This window comes from Sphaerodactylus townsendi, linkage group LG03 (assembly GCF_021028975.2).
Source record: "Sphaerodactylus townsendi isolate TG3544 linkage group LG03, MPM_Stown_v2.3, whole genome shotgun sequence".
Lineage (NCBI taxonomy): Eukaryota > Metazoa > Chordata > Lepidosauria > Squamata > Sphaerodactylidae > Sphaerodactylus > Sphaerodactylus townsendi.
In genome coordinates this window covers 54473895-54494413 of record NC_059427.1, presented here as the reverse complement: position 1 = coordinate 54494413, position 20519 = coordinate 54473895, and the positions used below count along the sequence as shown (strand labels likewise).

General features: G+C 40.2%; 1 protein-coding gene across 4 annotated transcripts in view; it reads right to left on the bottom strand.

Annotated features, from left to right (window-relative positions):
* The window catches only part of TASOR (transcription activation suppressor), a 65165-nt gene extending 46975 nt beyond the window's left edge, over positions 1-18190 (bottom strand). For all 4 annotated transcript variants that reach the window (XM_048488167.1, XM_048488164.1, XM_048488165.1 and 1 more), the window contains exons 1-8: positions 17668-18190; positions 11392-11537; positions 10403-10495; positions 9257-9329; positions 8481-8572; positions 4508-4666; positions 3801-3922; positions 3002-3030 (exon numbers count right to left, since the gene is read on the bottom strand). In XM_048488167.1, the coding sequence (XP_048344124.1) occupies positions 3002-3030; positions 3801-3922; positions 4508-4666; positions 8481-8572; positions 9257-9329; positions 10403-10495; positions 11392-11537; positions 17668-18049 (1096 nt within the window). In that variant the 5' untranslated portion in view covers positions 18050-18190. The remainder of the gene's footprint in view (positions 1-3001; positions 3031-3800; positions 3923-4507; positions 4667-8480; positions 8573-9256; positions 9330-10402; positions 10496-11391; positions 11538-17667) is intronic.
* Positions 18191-20519: the final 2329 nt, after the last annotated feature.

Sequence of the window (20519 nt, the reverse complement as noted above, 5' to 3'; positions counted from 1 at the left end):
TTAAGTCCATCAAAATCTTAACAAGAATAGGCCTACAAATGCAGAAAACAAAACAATCGCCCGCAGATTGGAAATGCTTAATATTTCAATTCTTTTAAAAAATGAAGACTGCAGCAACTATCAAACCATCACACTAATCTCACACAAGTAAAGTGAGGTTTAAAATCTCACAACAAGGACTGTTACCATATATGGAACAAGAAATGCTAGATGTTCAAGCTGCATTCAGAACAGGAAGAAACACCAGAGGTCAGATTGCAAATTTATATTGGGTGCTGAAGTGTATAAGAAGACACTCAGTTTGTGTTTCATAGATTACAGCAACACTTTTGACTGTGTGAATCATGAAAAGCTATGGTTAGTTTTAAAGGAAATGGGTGTGCCACAGCATTTGATTGTTTTGATGCACAACCTACACTCTGGACAAGGGCCTATTGTAAGGACAAAATATGAAGAAACAGAATAGTTACCAAAGACAAGAATGTATTTTATCCCCCAGCCTCTTCAATCAATATACATTACATGTCATAAAGGAAGCTGGATTAGATTTAGGTGGAGTGAAAATTGGTGGAAGAAACATTAACAGTTGGAGGTATGCAGATGACACTGCATTAATGGCGGATAAGATTAAGACTTGCAGCAACTACTGATGAAGGATACAGCAGAATGTGCTGAACCAGAATTACACCTGAACATTAAGAACACAAAAGTAATTACTACGGAGGAATTAACTAACTATAAGGCTGACAATGAAGAAATTGAAATGGTTAAAAAAAAAGTATTCCTTGGCTCAATCATCAACCAAAAGAGAGGCTATAACCAAGAAACGAGAAAAAGAATTATACTGGGAAGGGCTGCCATGGAGAAGCTACAAAAGATCCTTAAGTGTAAGGATCTGCCACTGGTGATGAAGATCAAAATGCTTCATACTACACTATGCCTCATACTGTGTATGTGAAAGCCGGACAATGAACTAAGTTGGTTTATTTGAAATATAGTGATGGAGGAAAGTTGTATGGATACCATGGACAGCCAAAAGGACAATTAAGTGGATTATAGATCAAATCAAACTTAAACTATCCCTAGAAACTAAAATTACCAAATTGTGGTTATCATGTTTTTGTCACATCATAGGAAGACAAAAGTCACTAGAAAAGGCAATAATAATAAAAAGGTGAAGGTAGCAGGAAAAAAGACAGACCCAACATGAGATGAATTCACTCAACCAAGGAAGCCAGTGCCCTCAGATCGCAAGACTTATGAAGACTACTAACAATAGGACACTTTGGAAATTATTAATTCATAGTTGCCATAGGTTTGAAGAAACATGACGGCACGTAATACACACATGAGGCAGCATAACAAGTGTAACTTTTGCAGACAGTACAATCAACAGATAACTAGGCATTCTACACACTTCTCCCAAGTTTTGATCTAATCCAGAAGAGTGCCATTTCAGATACAAAAGGTGCTTTAACAGTTCAGGTGCTCGGGAGCAACAGCCGCAGAAGGCCATTGCTTTCACATCCTGCATGTGAGCTCCCAAAGGCACCTGGTGGGCCACTGCGAGTAGCAGAGAGCTGGATTAGATGGACTCTGGTCTGATCCAGCTGGCTTGTTCTTATGTTCTTATGATGAATATGCTCCCTTCTTACTTAACTGAAAGTAACTTTATTGTTAAGGTTTCCTGTGTTGATCAAAGGAACAGTCAGGTTGTTCAAAAGCAGTTCACTTCCCAATAGACTTTGTCAGAAAACCCTCTGCAGGATCTGCCACCTGGAGGCTACCTTTATTAGATTCAGAGCCTTATGTGCTCCACAGAAAACAAGTTTTCAACAATAATTCATGCGAGTGTATAATTTGTGTGGCCCCAACAGGTAGAAGACTTCCAATCTTTATGCACGCATAAAGCCTTCCATCCCACTTTCTGGTAATCTAAAGCAAATTGTAACACTAGAATAAAATTTAAAGTTTAGAATAAAATAATGGCAATTTAAATACAAGTATTAGCTCAAGCTGCTTGCTCTTTTCAGTTCTACTGAAGGAAATTGAGGAGTGTCTTTTGGCAGTTTTGTTCTCACCCCAGTCTGATGGGGCCCAAACATCTGAGACTGCAAACACCTTTGGAATTCTGAGAAAGACAGATTGTCCTGCATGGCAATCAGTGGGGGGATTAAATGGCAATGGGGTGGGCCCCTTGTTTGCTACATAATGTTTCTGCCAGCAGAACACCCAGAAGTGACATCTGCACATCACCAAGGACATTCTGGCACTCTAGCAAAACTCTCTGGTTTAACCAGAATAAAACTATGGCTGATTCCGCATGGGCCAAAGACAGCGGTGTGAAAACGGTGTGAAAACAGTATAAACCCTTTTACACCGTTTTAAACCCTTTTACACCATGTTCACACCATTTTCACACTGCTGTTTTTGGCCCATGCGGAATCAACCTATGTTTCTTCTTTGAAATGAAAGACACTGTTCAAATATGCAATATGAAACAAAGTCTACAGCATCATATAATGCTATTTCCTATGTATAATGTAGAAATATACAACATTCAAGATTTTCTTTAAATGTAAACATATTAAAGAGCAATCAACGGGATTATATGTTTAATGATAAAGCACTCAGCATTTTCAGTGTTCTGAAGGTGGCAGCCTACCTATCCCAGCAAAAATGTAAGCTCATTCCATTGACACAAGTAATCCTTCGGATCTCAGCCTTTATTTGGTCAAATGAGAACAGATTTTGCTATCCTTTAAATGAGATCCACTATGCATTTTACAGTGGTATGCTTCTTTGATGGGTCAGTGGTTATATAAGAAAACATGCCTTGACACTACAACAACAAAATTTGGCATATACAGGAGGCTCTCATTTCAGCAATCCTGAGCTTCTAGGTACACCCCACATTTTCAAATAAGCCACTGTCCTTGAATAGCTCAAATTTCAGACTCTGTCCTTGCATACTATACAATTTTATTTGTTGTATTCTTACCTGACTTATCCATGCTAGAGATCTTCAATCTACAAGGGAAACAGATGCAGTTAAAATCAAAAGTCAGAAGTAATTCTCTCATGTTGCTTAATATTTTATGATCTTAATAAATTGGTTAAAATATTTATCTCATTTTTCACAAAGGCTGAACGCACACCCACACATGAAAAAACAATAAACACAAATGGTTGTGGTGAGTTTTCCGGGCTGTGTGGCCGTGGTCTGGTAGAACATGTTCCTAACGTTTCGCCTGCATCTGTGGCTGGCATCTTCAAAGGTGTATCACAGAGAGAAGTCTGTTACACACTGTGAATCACTCCCTGGACTGATAAGCCCCACCCGCAATACAATGCTATCAACCACATCTTTGCATAACAAGTTCCACCAAAACACTTACTGATTGGTTCCCCACCCTGGGACATGGACAATATATACCCCAAACATTTCCTTCTCTCTGGACACAGTGTGTAACAGACTACACCTCTGAAGATGCCAGCCACAGATGCAGGCGAAATGTTAGGAACAAGATCCACCAGACCACAGCCACACAGCCCGGAAAACCCACCAGGAAAACTAGTCCTTAGGGCAGTATATAAAGTGGTATTCAAAAATACAAACCATTAGTTGTGAGAACAGCATGAATAAACAACTGCTAACGAACACTTCCATTTCCAATTCTGTATCAAGAGTACGATGTACACAGGAACATGACTAAATAATAGTAAACTGACAATTTTAGAATGAAGCATTTCACACTTAATACTACTTTTTAAGATGTATCTAATACTCTTAACCTTACCTTAATTGGGGCAAATACTTTTGAACTGCCTCATCCTTGTAAGAAAATGAAACAACAGCATATGGACATACATGCCTTGGTCTCTGCCTGATCTCATCGAAGCCATATTCATAGAAGTAATACTAGAAACAAATTATTATTGTACTTGTTGTTATTGTTATTATTGTTATTATAATATTGATACAAAAACAGTTATACACAGCAAACAAGATCAATATGCTGGATTTTGTATTACATCACCAGTTGGATTACTACTACTACTACATTTAGTATACCGCCCCATCCCCGAAGGGCTCTGGGCAGTATACAACAAAAAGCACAAAGGTAATACAAAGAAACCAATACATAAGTTAAAATTCAGACTAAAGGGACGATGATGTCCGGTGTTCAGTAAAAGTGCAATTGCTTCTAACACTAATATTCAGAAATTCCTTACTTTAAGCTATAAAGACAGTAGAACTACACCAAGCAGTATTAGAATTACATATGATAAAAGCTTAAATATTATGCTCAAAAAGCAAGAAAAATATCTACAAAAAAAGTAGAAACGTGCTCCATTTTCACTGCACCATTCACGTTAAGGAACAGTCAATGATTCAAATTCCAAGGCCATATTAGAGCTTTTTAATTTATACTACATAAAAACTAAAAAGCTGACTCAATAGCTTGACAAGTTATGTGCATCTATGTTCAAGTAACACTCTTACCTGTGAACGCTCATATGCTCTATAAGACAGCAGAGAATTAATTTTGTTTGAATTCTTTAAAACATGGCATTCATGCTTTGGTGTTGGATCTAATGCACTTTTTGAAGTTGTATCCATTGGTTTTACTCCCAGAGTATCACATATGCTTTTCATTCTTCCCTAAACAGCAGAGAAGAATCATCAGAAAAGCAGCAGGGACAACACACAAGACAAAAAATCTCATGCCATCTTAACATACCATCTTATCCCAACATGCTGCAATGCTGGTAAACTTGACTAAATCCAGACACTCTAAAACAGTGTTCCCCAACCTGTGGATTGTGACCCAAAAGTCAGTTATTGAGCCTCTTGAAAGTGAGTTGCACGCCAGCCCTCCATAAAGGCTTCTCCTGCCCTTTGCATCATTCTTTTTCTCCTCAGTATGTTTGTCAGCTTCTCACATTCCTTTTCTCTTTGCCACTATGAGGGAGAAAAATCTGTCTGGTAACTAGTAACTTTCCAGTAGCAGCTGGAAGGAAGGGGGAACAGATTGAAGAGTTGGCAGGAACTGGAGAGTTGGCACGTTCAAAGCATGAAAAAGTGAGCAAACAGGGGAAAGAAACAAATGTGTACATGGGCTTTGCCTTGGTGATGTTATTTCAGCAGCCCAACTTCTTGCTCAGCATCCCACAGCACCTCACTGCTCCCTACCTGCTTTGGGAAACGTACCACATCAAGCCCCTGCTGCCAGACCTTTCAAACACCTCCTGTCATCTTCACACATCTCTGCAATCTGCCCTCCCTCAAGCTTCATTCTGGCTCCACTGGTAAAACAAGAGGAGACAACAGAGAGAAGTCCCTGTTCTCAGATATTTGACCTCAGGGGAAGTCTTCTGAATACTCCACTTGGAAAAGAACACTCTTTGCTGTAACACCTTCTGTCCAATGAGTGATACATTTAAGGATAAGCTGTAATGAAGACCTCTTAATTTCTCTACTCATCCAATCAGCAACCACTTCAGCCACTAGGAAGATTATTAAGGTGATACAAAACTCCCTTTTACATAGTAAAGGTAAGCATCTATCATCCCATGCACAGTGGTTCCCACCTCTCCTCCAATGGTAAACTTCTATGTTTAAATAGAAACCAGGGGTGCTTTTACATCTAATTCCACACAAAGCCCCTTGCACTGTATTCACATAGAAAACTGGGTCATTCTAATGTGATTCATCTGAACTGATATTTAAGATTTGCAGATAAAAGAACATATACCATTGTGACCTGAATTTAACAGCTCTGCTATCTCATGAAGCAAAATATGACAGTTGAGTACAAATGATAGCTACCGTATATACTCAAGTATAAGTCGACCTGAATATAAGTCGAGGCACCTACTTTTGGAGTGCTGGGTGGTTTCCGGGCTGCATGGCAGCATTCTAGCAGCATTCTCTCTTGACGTTTCGCCTGCATCTGTGGCTGGCATCTTCAAATAATATTCTGTGTCCAGGTTGGTTTATCATGTGTTCTGCTATTGCTGATTTTTCTGGCTGAAATAGTCTGCAGTGCCGTTCATGTTCTTTGATTCTTGTCTGAGCACTGCGTTTGGTGGTTCCTATGTAGACTTGTCCACAGCTACTTGGTATGCGGTAGACTCCTGCAGTAGCTAGAGGATCCCTCTTATCCTTTGCTGAACATAGCATTTGTTGAATTTTCTTAGTGGGTCTGTAGATTGTTTATAAGTTATGTTTCTTCATCAGTTTTCCTATGCAGTCAGTGGTTCCCTTGATGTATGGTAAGAACACTTTCCCTCTAGATGACTCTTTATCTTTGTTCATGACCAAGAACAAGCCACAATAGCAGAACACATGATAAACCAACCTGGACACAGAATATTATTTGAAAACACAGAAATTCTGGACCACTCGGACAACCACTATGTCAGACTATACAGAGAAGCCATTGAAATCCACAAGCACATGGACAATTTCAACAGGAAGGAAGAAACCATGAAAATGAATAGAATTTGGCTGCCAGTGTTGAAAAACACTAGCATCAAGACAGTGACTAATCAGCTCCACACAAACACAGGACAACCATAGATAATAGCAACCAAAGGGAACAAAGGCCAGGTTACTTCTATTCAGATGCATTCACCTATTGACCTTGCTATCTTCACTGTGACTCACATGCTACAGACTTCATTGTTACTCACATGCCAAGCTACTTCTATTCAGATGGCCTCACCTATTGACCTCACAGTATATATACTCCACTTGCTTTCCTTTCCTACATCAGATTCTCTGAAGATGCCAGCCACAGATGCAGGCGAAACATCAGGAGAGAATGATGCTAGAACACGGCCATACAGCCCGGAAACCACACAGCACTCCAGTGATTCCAGCCGTGAAAGCCTTCAACAATACACCTAATTTTACCACAAAAAACTAGGAAACTTATTGACTTGAGTATAAGTCTAGGTTGGGAAATGCATAAACTACTGGTAAATTTCAAAAATAAAATAGATACCAATAAAATTAATGAAGGTATCTCACTGGTTGTAAGAAAAGTTGACTAAAAGCAATCTTCATGATCAGAGGATGAAGGCAAGAAGGGAGGCTGCTTGGCTGCTTCATGCCAAAGACTGTGAGTACCCACAAGGCCTCCCTCAAAAATGGCTCACTAGAATTTTTTAAATGGCATTAAGCAAGGCAGTTTTTAAAGGAAGCAGATACTGTTTGCTAGCACCACCTTGTGAACAGTGTACGCTTTTATCCTTGCATGTTCAGGGACATATTTTATTCAAAGGTAAGATTTAGCTATTAGGAAGATCTACAGTGTCTCTTTGACTCCTACCACACTTGCTAAATAGAACAGAGGGTATTTCTGTCCCTAGAACTGTAAGACCCTCTCTTTTCGGCTTTAATTTGTACTGCTTTACAGAGAGAAATTTGCACAAAAACTCAGCTTGACATGATTTACTAGTAACAAATCTTGACTTGCATTTTGCAGTCTTTAAATGCTACAAGTGCAATGGAATCTCTCTCCAAGAGGATGCCATGCCTGTCAGAACACAGATTTCAAGGGCACAGAGTAATACCTAACATGGCATTCAGGGCCAATGAAGCAACTCTAATTGCAAACACTGTGGCTTTATCAAAGCTGGAGGATTTACAAGCCTAGCTTTACATAAAAACACAAAAGGGAATGGTGAATTTAATACTCAAAGTTGGCTGCAGGCAAAATGCTTCTGCCACAGCTGGTGTGATTCCTTTCTCGGTGTGCCACAGCTCCAGCGGCCATCTTGGAATTACCATATATACTCGAGTATAAGCTGAGGGGGGCTTTTCAGCATTAAAAATATGCTGAAAAAGTTGACTTATACTCGAGTATATACAGTATATACATTTTCCCATGCAGAGTAATATCTGTGCAGGAAATATGGAAAGTGGCTCCTAAAGGAACCAACTTCAGTGTTTAACCTGAGGCAAGGCTTTGACATGTATTTTGGAAACGAAGACTTAACCCAGGAAACAGCATCTTCAATGACATACTGCAGATGGCAGTTTTGTCTTTAATGCGTGTGTAGGTTGACTGATAAAGAATCAAGTAAAACGTGTCCAAGAGCAAGTTTCTTAGAATCTTAAAGGGGATTATAGGAGTAATGGAAAAGAGGATGGTCAAAGGCTGGCTACTTCAGAATGCCACTTTACTTGGGTACTGCTATGCCTTTTGTACAATGCTTGATGGTTTCTCAAAAACATCTGGTTGGTCATTAGACAAAATGGAACAATGGGCTATGCCTATGAAACTAATCGTTGTCATGAGCTATGTATAGGAATTTCTTTAAAAAAATTAGGTTTTAATACACTGTCATTTCAAAAAAATTAATACAGAAATAGATCTTGTTGTCAGGGTAAACTGGCATATTAACAATTTTTGACATAAGAAAATGGAATAAAACACTAAGAGTGAAAACAAAAAGTACAAGCGTACCTTTATGACTTTAAAAATCATTACATCACCAGTTGCTCTAGGATCTAGAGTATTAGCTTGCAACAAATCAGCAAACCTAGAAAGATAAACACCTGGAGTATATGAAAAGAAGTTAACAGTAAGTTTAACAGAAGCATTCAGACACCAGAACTCAGTGCAAAACAAAAAAACAAATATCTTACGATGTCCTATACCATAAAAAGCATTTTAGCCTTTTATACATCCCCATTAAAATTAGTGACCTTTCTTCCCAGACATAACAAATACAAAAACGGATGTCAAAAATCAACCTTTACTTTTACAAAAGTATTCAAAAATGTAAAACGCTTCTATTTGTGGAACAGATGCCAACAAAGCAATACCAGTGCAACCAGATGTCAACAAATACCAGATGCCAACAAAGCAATACCAGTGCAAGAAATATCAACTTTAAATTTCAAAATGTCCACTTGAGCTTTAAAATCTTACTATACTTAAAAATACACAACTGTTTCTGCAGACATCTATGTCAGTTATTGTAATTTAGTTAGATATTCAAAACGCATAATGGTGACTAGGGCAGCTGCAATAAGAGCTTAAGATTAGCTACACTACAGAAAAACATAATTACGTGTAGGGAAGAAGAGCTATGCAATGTTGGCGGGAAAGAGGCTGAATTTCAGATGACAGCTGACTCATTTTCAATCAGTATCTGACATTATTGACTAGAAATGTGTCAGCTCTCTACTATTCCATAAGCAATAAACCCAAATTCAGAAACAAAAAGAGATAATTACCCATAGAAGGACTGCCAAGAACAGTCATTTTGGAATGGCCCACCTGCAAGCCATTTTCACATATGTTTTGCACCTGAAATTAAAAGTTGTATCAATGCCTTGTGCTAGACATGAAAACCAGAGTACAACTGTATTCAAAGTTATTTATTTATTCCCACCTCGCAGGGTAATCTGTCCAAAGTAATTTACAAAATAAAACACAATAAAAACAGAGTATTAAGAATTCTTGAATTTAAAACAACCAGAGTATAAAAACATAAGTAAGCAATTCAGGAAGACTACCAGATTCCAGATCAAAACTCAAGTAAAAGAATCATAAAATTTCAACTATTAAACTTAATATGCCCACTGAAAAGGCCCTATCCAGCCCCATGGGCTATGCTTGCCTTTTTACCAGCATAACTTTGAGCCAGTAAAGAGGGCATTCCCAGGCTGGAAGGCCTGAGTAAACCGACTAAAACTATCTCTGCCACCAGGAACACCCACAAAAGCAGAGATAAAGGGCTGAATTCCACAAACTGGCTTAAATCAATTATTTGGCTGCAGCTTGAAGAATGGTGTTATGCTTTCAGTTGAGCAACTTCTAGAAGTAGATACTGGACAGTTAAAATACAAGAACTTATTAACTGAACACATCAAGCACATTATAGTATTTAGTACTACAGCCTGAATATCTAGGTGAAAATGATATCAGGATGAACAAGTTAACTAATTTTCGACGGACTCCAGCAGGGTATCCAGACAATATCACAATCCTGTTTTAGTCCAATAATACTAAAATATTTACCAAAAAAGTCACATTTTCCCTTGAATATATTTGTCAAAAAGTTGTAGTCTGCACTATTAATATCACACCATTTCCAAAATGAAAGCCTGTGCTGGTTAAACCCTTAAGTCTATGCTTCTTCATGAAATATTCATGAGGTTTTGCAGTCTAGAAGTCAGCCAATGCTCAGAATGAAGGAGAAAGAGTGGTATCATGAGTTCCCTAGTGCAGCGAATCCAAGACTGACAGGTCCTCCACTTCACACAAATCTAAGTCTGTTAATTCCATCAAGCAGAATTATGACAATGGAATTTTGTGCGCAATGTCAGCACAATGCAACCACACTTTAATTCTTCCACCCATCAACATGACATTCTTACCAGAGCACGATCAACCTTCAGAAATGCATAACTTTCAGCAAGTTCTTTTTCTGATCGGCCATCTCGTTTTAATTCCCTCCGTTTCTCTATGAACTTTAAAATAACAAGTTATTAATATATGTAATGAAACCAAACACATTTTATAATCATGACATTTATATATTCCATGCCTTGGCTCCTAAGACTTGGCTTCCATGCCATTCCGCTGGTGCAGCATAACCCAACATGATTTCCTATCTGTAGGGGAGGGAGACTTTTGCCCATTTCCCTGCTGCAGAATCCCCAGTTGCTCCCCATTACAGTTCCTTCATGTCCACTGACCTTCTGGAAAACAATTTCAAGGGGAGGCACAGAAGGCTGCAGCGAGGAAGAGGAGGCAAGGCCTTCCTCTAGCATGGCTCTGCTTGTGCTGTTTAAGATCCAATCCAGTGCTTAGTTGGTTTGTTTTAACAAGAAGAAATCTGAATTTTGTAGCAAAGAATCCAAATCACAAGAAAACTGTAATTTTGCTAGCAAGGTGGTAAAATACTTCCTCAGTATGGTGTACTCAGTATGGTGTACCACCTGAAGATTGGGATTTTCAACTTTCCCTTCCTATACAGTCAATTGGGAACCTTGAGATTTGTTCTTGGGGGTCAGCAGACACTCAAGAACATCAACCAGCAAAAGTGAGTGTTTGTAGTCCAAGGAGGAAATTCAGCAGAAATCACTGCCTCTTCTTTGGAAGTTTAAGTATCTTAGTAATACACAGTTGGATACATCCCAATGTGTATTTTTAAACTATATCACCTATTTATCAAGGTGACTTGGCATCTTCAGCTTGAGTAAGCAGTTTATCCAAATGACATAAGATCTTACAAATTTCTCTTCAAATAAGGGCACAAACGTATTTCTGGATATAATAATCCATCAATGCAAGCCAAGTACTACTACAGATTTTGCATGTACATTTTAGACTATTTTATTACAAATGAATCAAGGTTACTTACCTCCTTTTCCAACAGTTCACTATGAACTAAACTGGCTTTTCTGTAAGTAAAATTGCCTTTTGAATGACAGTCCAAGTAAGCTGAATGCAAAATGTTCACAACATCGTCAAATTCACGAGATCCCTCAATTACTGGCTGGAAAAGAGCTATAGAGAGAAAAAAATACTATCATCTGGACATTCAAGCTTAAAACGTTAAAAGACAAAATATACTAACAAAAGTCTCAGCTGCAGGACTCATTCCTCTGGCATTAGGTGCTTTCTGCTAATCAAAAGATGTGAATCAAAGCATCTAGCACCAGAAGCATGGATTCTCCAGCGGAGAACAATGCTATGCAAGCAGAAACAAGAGGAAGGATCCAAGCTGAAGACTGGAGGAAGGATTCAAATCTGAGCCAAAAAGGAAAGGTGAGGCTTAAATTCAGAACACATCAAGTTGCCTTCAATTGACTCAGACCCCTGGTTCACCAAGCTCAGACTGGCAGCCGCTCTCCAGTCACTTAGGCAGAGGTCTTCCACATCACCTCTCAGCAGGAAATGCTGGGGATTGAGCCTGGAACATTTTGAAAGCCAAGAAGACACTCTATCACTGAACCACAGCCCTGCTCTAAATAAATGTTGCTCAGTGTACTTGTAGGAAAAGGGTACAATTAACATATCATGTCTAATGAAGCTTTGCCTACAATTATGTTGACTGTGTAATCCACCTCAGTCTCAGTGAGAAAGGTAAATTGTACATATAAATAAATAAAAATTTAAAGTTAAAAGTCAGTATTACATGCAACTTTCCTGGATAAAGTTGCAACAATACGACTATATATTTGCAGATGCTAAAGTGACACTGCCACAATTGCATTCTACTTTTAACTCTCATTAAGGGAGCTCTACATGGCTGCCAAAATTGCAGCCATGTAGAGCTCCCTTAATGAGAATTAAAAGTAGAATGCTAAAACTGTACAAACAGAAGCACTCTATGAAATTCGCTGTTTCAGACAAAATAAAGTCGTCCAAATGTCCAACTTTAAACACCACGCACACTACTTAAAATCTTCAAAATCAGATGTTCCATTAATACATTCAGGCAAGAATCTTCTAGCTGTAGACCCTCAGGGCTGACATCCCATACCAGCCAAGTGAGCAAAATAAAAGATAAGTCCTACCAAGAACTGAGGTTTGCAAGGTTGATGAGAAGATTGTTGATAGCCTCTGCCTTATCTTTAACAGTCCAGAGTGCTCCAACAGCTTAACAACTGGAAAATTTGACTAAGTCATAGGAGACCCTGCATGACTCTGCATCTCTGTCGCGATTCTTGTTTGGTTCTGAATCCATGTCCTCCCAAATGTCTTATTATTAACAGCTAAACTGAGGGCTATGGCTTACTTTACAGAGTAAGGCTAATATCTACAGCATTTATACCTAAAGCAGAGACCCTACCAAATCAGGCTCCTTCCCTCAGCATCTTCTCCAACTTGGTTCAAAATATTACCGATCACATCTAAAAAGATGAACTGAGAACAACAAAAGCTAATATCACAATATGTTAGTTTTTACTGAAGCTTATTTATCACTTCAAGTGGATGTAATGAAAAGCTGCTGTGGTTTATCTGGTTTCTCCTGTGTTCAAGTTCTCATCAGGGCACATTTCCCTGGGAACAATGTACCTGTTACAAGTTCTCTTTTCAGGGGTCAAAGTTGCCTGTCATCTGCTTTGCACACAATAAAATGAGCAAGTCAAGCGAACTGTGTCATTACAAAATGCAGGTGAAGCACCATATTTAAAGTGCTAACCCCTGTAAAACTGTAAGAGGGTGCAAGCTCTTCTGATTATGCTAGTTTTATCTTACAGCAAGGTCGTTTTATGAGGGGCCATTCAAAAATACAATCCTTCATCTGTTGTCTGAAGTGACACTGCCTATTCTTACCATCTCATTAAGCTGCATGCACAGATGCAATATATCTCAGCCATGCAGTCTCATATGACCTTCCATCAAGTCGTATACATATGTTAGAAGACTAAAGGGATTGATTAGCTATCACATCAGAAAGTATTTTTGTATGAGTCTGAAGCATCACTAAAATTCTTCTACAAAAGCCCAACTTTAAATTAAACAAGACCCATTCCCACCCTTTGGACCTGAAAGAAAGACTCCTGCACATCTTCAAAGAAAGGGCCTCTCCCATCTTTCCAAGTGTGAAGAATCTATTTCTTGCTTTTTCCCAGACAAGAGCTGAAGTACAACCAAACCTTCTACACAAGCCAGGACTCAGACTACTAGGGAATGCGTATTGGCTCATTTCCAGCTGGACTTCTGCAGAAGAAATGCCACTCTCACGAAGCTTCAGCCTTCTACAAACCTAGCGCAAAGGAAGAACCTAACTTCTAGATTCTTTGCAAGTCACAAAAAATGGAGGAAAGCCCCTAGACACTGTCTGTGGAATTCTGTTTTTATGAGGGTGTAGCTCAGTGGCACAATATCTGCTTTACATGAAGTCCAACATTCATTACCCTTCCATCACCTGTTAAAAAACCTGAAAAAACGCTGCCTGAGACCATACAGAACTGCTGCCAGTCTGAGTAAACATGTCATCATTTTTGCACAGCACAAACCAGGATTGTTATGAACGTGATCAAGTGTGAATACTGACCATGCTTCCGAGTTTGATAATCTGATACAGTATATGGTGAACATGTTTTGTTTCCTTGAATCCAGGTGATATAAAGAAAACTATGCTAAATGCCACAAGTTCTTAGCCCATGCCAGAAAAAAAGTAATGCAAAACATACTAAAATTTTAAAATAAGCTGCTGTTCTTCACAATATGCGCTGATTCATGCCCTTTAAGACTGCAGTTTGTTTTGCACATTTGATCAAAGGCTTAACAAAGGCGTGTTAAATGTGGCCCTTGATTTTTTAAGCATGGTAAATTAACATGCTAAAAAAACTGGCAGAAAGACAGGTTTTGCAGCAGAATTTGGCCAAATACAGTTCGTTCATCTGCAGTTAAACTAACTCTGGTTCATTATGCACATGCAGAATAATGCACTTTCAGACTGCTTTCAGTGCTCTTTGAAGCTGTGCGGAATAGCAAAATCCACTTGCAAACAGTTATGAAAGTGGTTTGAAAACACATTATTTTGCGTGTGTGGAAGGGGCCTCTGTTCGTTGACAGTAGGAAGGTAATACATTATACAGATGACTAGCAAGCAAACGTGTAGGGCTTTGTTCAGTAAATGCACAAGTGCAGATCAAATATTAAATCTGATAAATAAATATACACATGTAAGAGAACATTAGACCACTCCTAAAACACAGAATGGAATATCACACAAACCAATCATTATAGGGCCCAGACTTGGGTAGCCCATGCTGGCCTGATCCTGTCAGCTCTCAGAAGCTAAGTAGGGTTGGCCTGGGTCACTATTTGAATGGGAGACCACCCAGAAATAACAAGGCAGGCAATGGCAAATCATCTCTTAAGGTCTCTTTCCTTTAAAACTCTATGAGATTGCTGGCTAAAAGTCAGCTGTAACCACAAAAAAATCATTATGGATTCCATTAGGAAAAAATATTAAGTTTCTTGTTTGGCATAGTATCCAGCTTTCTACCTGAAATATCTAATTTACAATTCCAGCTTTCTTCACCATCACTAAGTTGTTGAAGCATATTGTTTTACACACAAAAATAATATTCTCAAATTGATCAAACTAATTGGAGAATAAATTGTAACAGAATACAATACTTGAACATATTATTCATTCTTGCAGTTGAAAGTATGCTCATTTGAAGACTTTGTTGAAGAAAAAGTACTGACCAGTCACAAGAGTTTAAAAATAGCATGAATACTGAGTAAATACTGAGAGCCCCTAGGGGATTGGGCGGTATAGAAGTCTAAACAATAAATAAATAAATAAATATCTTACAAAAAACTAAGTAGTACTACCCATCTTGAAAGTCGAATTCACTGTATTAACAGTCTCAAAAGATCTGAACATTTTTTTAGTCTGACATTCAGCCTCAAAGGATCTGAACATTTTTTTAGTCTGTGGATCTGAAAGTGATCACATTTCCCCATCAAACTGCCATTATGAAAGAAATGTCTCCAAGGAGTTGCAACTAACCACAAATAATCTCTGGGAAAAAACCAATTATATAATCCCTCTAATAGTACCGTTGCGCTTTTAAAGCCAAAGATTTTCTACAGTTCTCTGGATAGTACAGCGCTCACAGTATTGTGTTTCATCTTTTGTTGATTAGAATGTACATTCCAAAAATCTAAAACAGCCATCTCTTGTCTATACCATTGCTTCTATTTTCCGGATTAAATTAGTTTAAAAATCTCTTAAACAAGGTTGTCTGCAAATAGTTGCAAGTTTCATTGCATCCCTGTTTACAGAGATAAGAGGAACAACTGGAATAAATTGGAAGATCATCCTTAGGACAGTCTAAGGCAGCAGCTGACAGTTCCACTTCTGGAATCTAGTGGAGGACAGCATTCTAGACATCAGATTACCTGGAAGCCATGCTTTCCTTTCCTTGTCAAAATAGTGGTGCATCTGCTAAGGGAGATTTTTATATTAAATGATGGTTATTTGAGCTGCAACTATGTTATTCTGGTTGTAAAACGTTTCTGGTTTCAAAATGTTTCACTGTATGATACCAATAAAGGCTTTGTATATATGACATGAATGCAATAAGGATTCCAAAAAAGTATTTATGTACAAATTTGATTTCCTGAATGCAGAGTTACAGCTACGGAGGGATTCTCATCTGAAGCATTCTTCAATGGAACTGTTATTTTTCAAGATGTGAAGTATCAAAAGAAATGTTTTACCATCTTCATCTAGGAACCTTCTTCTGAATGATTTCATAAAGCCAAAGTAGCTGAACCTATATAACTTCCACCATTCTATAGAGGTTCCATTATTTAGTAAGTATACCTCTCAAAGAATCCTGGAGGTTGCCAGTAGTTGTATGAATATACAGTTGAAATTTACTATAAATGACCCCAATACTTTTAATAGAAGTCCGGCTGTCAGGCACTGAAGAGGATAAAGGAACATTTGACAAAGATGAGAGTGAACTGTATAATCTCAATTACACTGTAACAATGGAAACAGTCTAAAGTTTCTCAGTAATTAAAAAATTGTATCTGGGCTCGTGCATTTATAGAAGTTCTGATGTAAAGGAAGTTACTTTGCTACTTCAAGCAACAACCAATGCAGTACTGTTAAATTATCTTCTATAGTCATCCAACTATTATTGTACATCCTATGGGAAACAACCATCCAAGTAAGCACTTGGACAAGTTTCAAATTTTATGCCTTGAGCTTACAATGGAAGCAAGGCCTGCCAGGCATGTAAGAGTAGGAGGTGCATTGACCTATGTCTACGTAGCATTCCTAAACCAAATGATACTGGGATGGAGCCAAGAGATCCTACTACGGTATGACCTTCCCCCCTTACTAGGTGATGTTGGACTCCACCTACTGAAGACTTGATTCATGTATCATAATACTGCAACTTCAGAAAGGGCCGAGAAAACTAGTTAAAGCAACACTGCACTATCTTCCTTACAGAACAAAGCAATTTTAATAGGGTGGAAAGACTGAGTCTTCTTGAAGGATGAAAACAGTGGAAGATTCTTTTATTTTTACCAGTATTCAGAATTAAACAAATTCTGAAAAAGAAAAACCCTCTCACAGAACATTAACAAGGCCCGCAGAAAGCGAGTGAATTTATCACCAGAAGAAACGTTAGTAGATAACCAATCTCAGCTAGTGAACTGGAACATGAAGGCACATGTGACAGGGATCCATTTCCCTCCTCAAACAGGAAGGAGGCACAAATGGTTTTCAACATCAACGAAACAGCCATCTTTCAAAAGCATCACAAAACTGTGCTAGCCTATCCTGTGGAAGGACACTTTCTCTTTATTGCATAAAGGAAGGGAACCCAAACCATATTCTCCCGCTCCACAGACAACCATTTTCTGTGCGGGGGAACTCGAAGGCGAGATTAGAGGGAGGGGCGTTCAACCCACTCCCGCTTCCCCCAATTTGCATCCATGCCACTTCTAACGCCGCCGTGTCAAAGCCAAGCCGGTCATGATTTTCCACCAACATCGCTCCTTATGAATCCTCTGGCCAAAACAACGCCGCCGTTTCCTCGGCACCCGACCCGTTTTTGCATGCAGATGTGCGAGGCGGTGCTCTGTGGAGTCCGAAAAGGAAGGGGAAGAGGGGGGAGGCGGAAGGGAAATGATACGAGGGAACCACCTTTCCTTTCTTTGCTTTTCCTGGGGATCTGAAAGTTCCTCTTCAGCGGCAGGTCTTCAGGGGCTTTGGGGAGCGAGACCCCCAGCCCGTCGTTCGGCTGCTGCTGCGACTGCTCGTGAGCCGCAAAGACGGTCATCTTGCAGGAGCCACGGCCAGGGGAGTTCCTGTCCTCTATAGAAGCAGCGGCAGCCCCAAGCAGCGGCTTCTCACTGCTTCTGATTCTCCCACAGCGGCCGCCATTTTGTGTCGAATCCTCCGGTTCGGCCGCTGCGGCTCTGCTTTCCTCACCCGTGAGGCCGCTCATACCACGGTTGCTTTTTTCCGCCCGAGGAGACGCCTCCTGCTCCTTCTCATTCCCACACGCAGCCGCCGCGTCCGCCATTGAACCGAGTCGCAATGCAAACGGCCCCCCACATAAACCTCCCCTTTCTCACAGCCACGAACGGCGTCAACAAAGCGACTCCAACCCCCCGCGACATTACAAGCAACCACTCCGCCCCATTCCTTCTCGCCCCGCTTTCACTGTAACATGGCGGCGGGGCGTCGAGAAAAAGGAGGAGCTTGGGCCCTTCTGCCATTGGCCAATCAGGGTCCAGCGCTACTTATAAATATGGGAAGGCAAGGCGGCCGCGTGCTTCTGAAATGGTCGAAGGCATAATATGAGAATGGTGCGCTTTGGCCTTTCGTAAGGCTCTTTAGTTACTGTTTAAAGCGTTTGTGCAAGTGAAGTATTTTTTTCGTTTCCATTATTTTAATGTGAATAGAGAGTCTGTAGTCGTCTGCTTTTCAATCCGTCAAGGGATACGTTTTTGTTATTAAATACGAATCTATACACGAACCCGTCGTTTTCGCTACCATGCAAAGGGACCAGCAGCAGCTCAAGTACACGTGCTCTCGTCATCTTATTAGATCAGCTGCTGGACGTCTGGTATAAAACTTTACCTTTCTACAGTGGTGGCTTTCTTACTTTAAGATCTGTAGCAGAACAAAACCAAAAGGAGCAATGGAGTAAGCCAGGCAATGGCGTAGGGGGAACAAATGGCGCCTGGACCCCCTTAGCCTCTCTCTTTTTCCTGTTTTTTCTGTCTTTCCCACCCAACAGCCAACCTACCGTTATTTGGTTGTGGTAGGTTTTCCGGGCTGTGTGGCCGTGGTCTGGTAGATCTTGTTCCTAACGTTTTGCCTGCTTCTGTGCCTGGCATTTTCAGAGGAGTATCACAGAGGGAAGTCTGTTGCACACTGTGTCTAGTGAGAAGGGAAAGTTTAGTGGGCTGTATTGTCCATGTCCCAGGGTGGGGAACCAATCAGTAAGTGTTTGGGTGGAACTTGCTATGCAAAGGTGTGGTTGAGTGCATTGTATTGCGGGTGGGGTTATCAGTCCCCTTTTTTTAAGTACTGGTAGCCAAGCTTTGCTAATTTTCGGTGTCTCTTCTTTCTTGTTGAAGTTGTCTTGGTGTTTGTGAATTTCAATGGCCGCCCTGTGTAGTTTGATATAGTTTGTTTGATTTATTTGTTCCTTTTATCTTTAGCCGCTTCTCTTGACAGCCTCTACCAGGGAAAACTATGGCCCAGCAATGTACTGCTGGCTGCTGTAAGATATGTTAGAGGGAAACTATGCGACTGGCACAACATCAGCTAGTGAGCTTACCTGGCAGACTGGTGATTTAAACCTGGGTCCTCCAGTCTCTACTCTGAAGAATTAAGAAGAAGAGGAAGAAGAGGAAGAAGAGGAAGAAGAAGAAGAAGAAGAGGAGGAGTTTGGATTTATATCCCCCCTTTCTCTCCTTTAGGAGACTCAAAGGGGCTTACAATCTCCTTGCCCTTTCCCCCTCACAACAAACACCCTGTGAGGTAGGTGGGGCTGAGAGAGCTGTGAGAAGCTGTGACTAGCCCAAGGTCACCCAGCTGGCGTGTGTGGGAGTGGACAGGCTAATCTGAATTCCCCAGATAAGCCTCCACAGCTCAGGTGGCAGAGTTGGGAATCAAACCCAGATTAGATACACGAGCTCTTAACCTCCTACGCCACTGCTGCTCCTTAACCACCACAGTGGCTTCTATTGAACACTAGCAAGCGACCAGTCTTGGTTTGACCCTCAAAGGTCAAAACAGTATCTTTCTATCCCCCTTCCCTTTGTGGCCATATTTCCTCCCATCTCTTTCTCCTCCTTCCTTACCATATCAGCTATGGCAGCTTCAATGTCAGGAAGCCCCTCCTGGCCTGGAGTGGCTGAGTTAGACATGGTTCCAGGCCTCTGAGCTCAGCTGTAGCACCACTGGAGTCTGGGAAATGCTCCAGGTCTAGAAAGCTATCCAGAGTGCTTCAGCTGGGGAGCCTCCCAGATATTACTGGGTCCAAAGAGTTCCCCAGTATCCTCTACCCCCAGAGGCTTGGAGCCTCTTCTGGCATCTGAAACTCCCACAGCTAGGCCTGAAGTGGCTCCCACCAATGGCTTCCAACAACTCTACAGGTAAGTTCTGTTTTATATTTGGGGAATTTAACTCCTGCCCCCCCTCCCCCCGTTGTTGGTTTTTTGTGATTTCAGATTTTTGTGCAAACCTGGGGGTTCTCAGAAGCTTGCTGGAATATCTGGTTAGTCTTGGTGTGGCCCCATTCCATGGATTTAGACATACACAGATAGGGGGCATATCTCACTATTATTCATATAGATGATGACAGATTTCAGATTTTTTTTGCAAATTTTAGATGTTTTTCAGTTTTGTAGAAAGATCTGTTTTGTCTGTTCACAGCTGCATTTACCAAATTTAAATATCCTCAGATTTAGCTGTTTAGTGAAAATTCAAAAGGATGTGGGGGCATCTGATTTCCCCTCCCGCACTATTCTTTCCCTTCA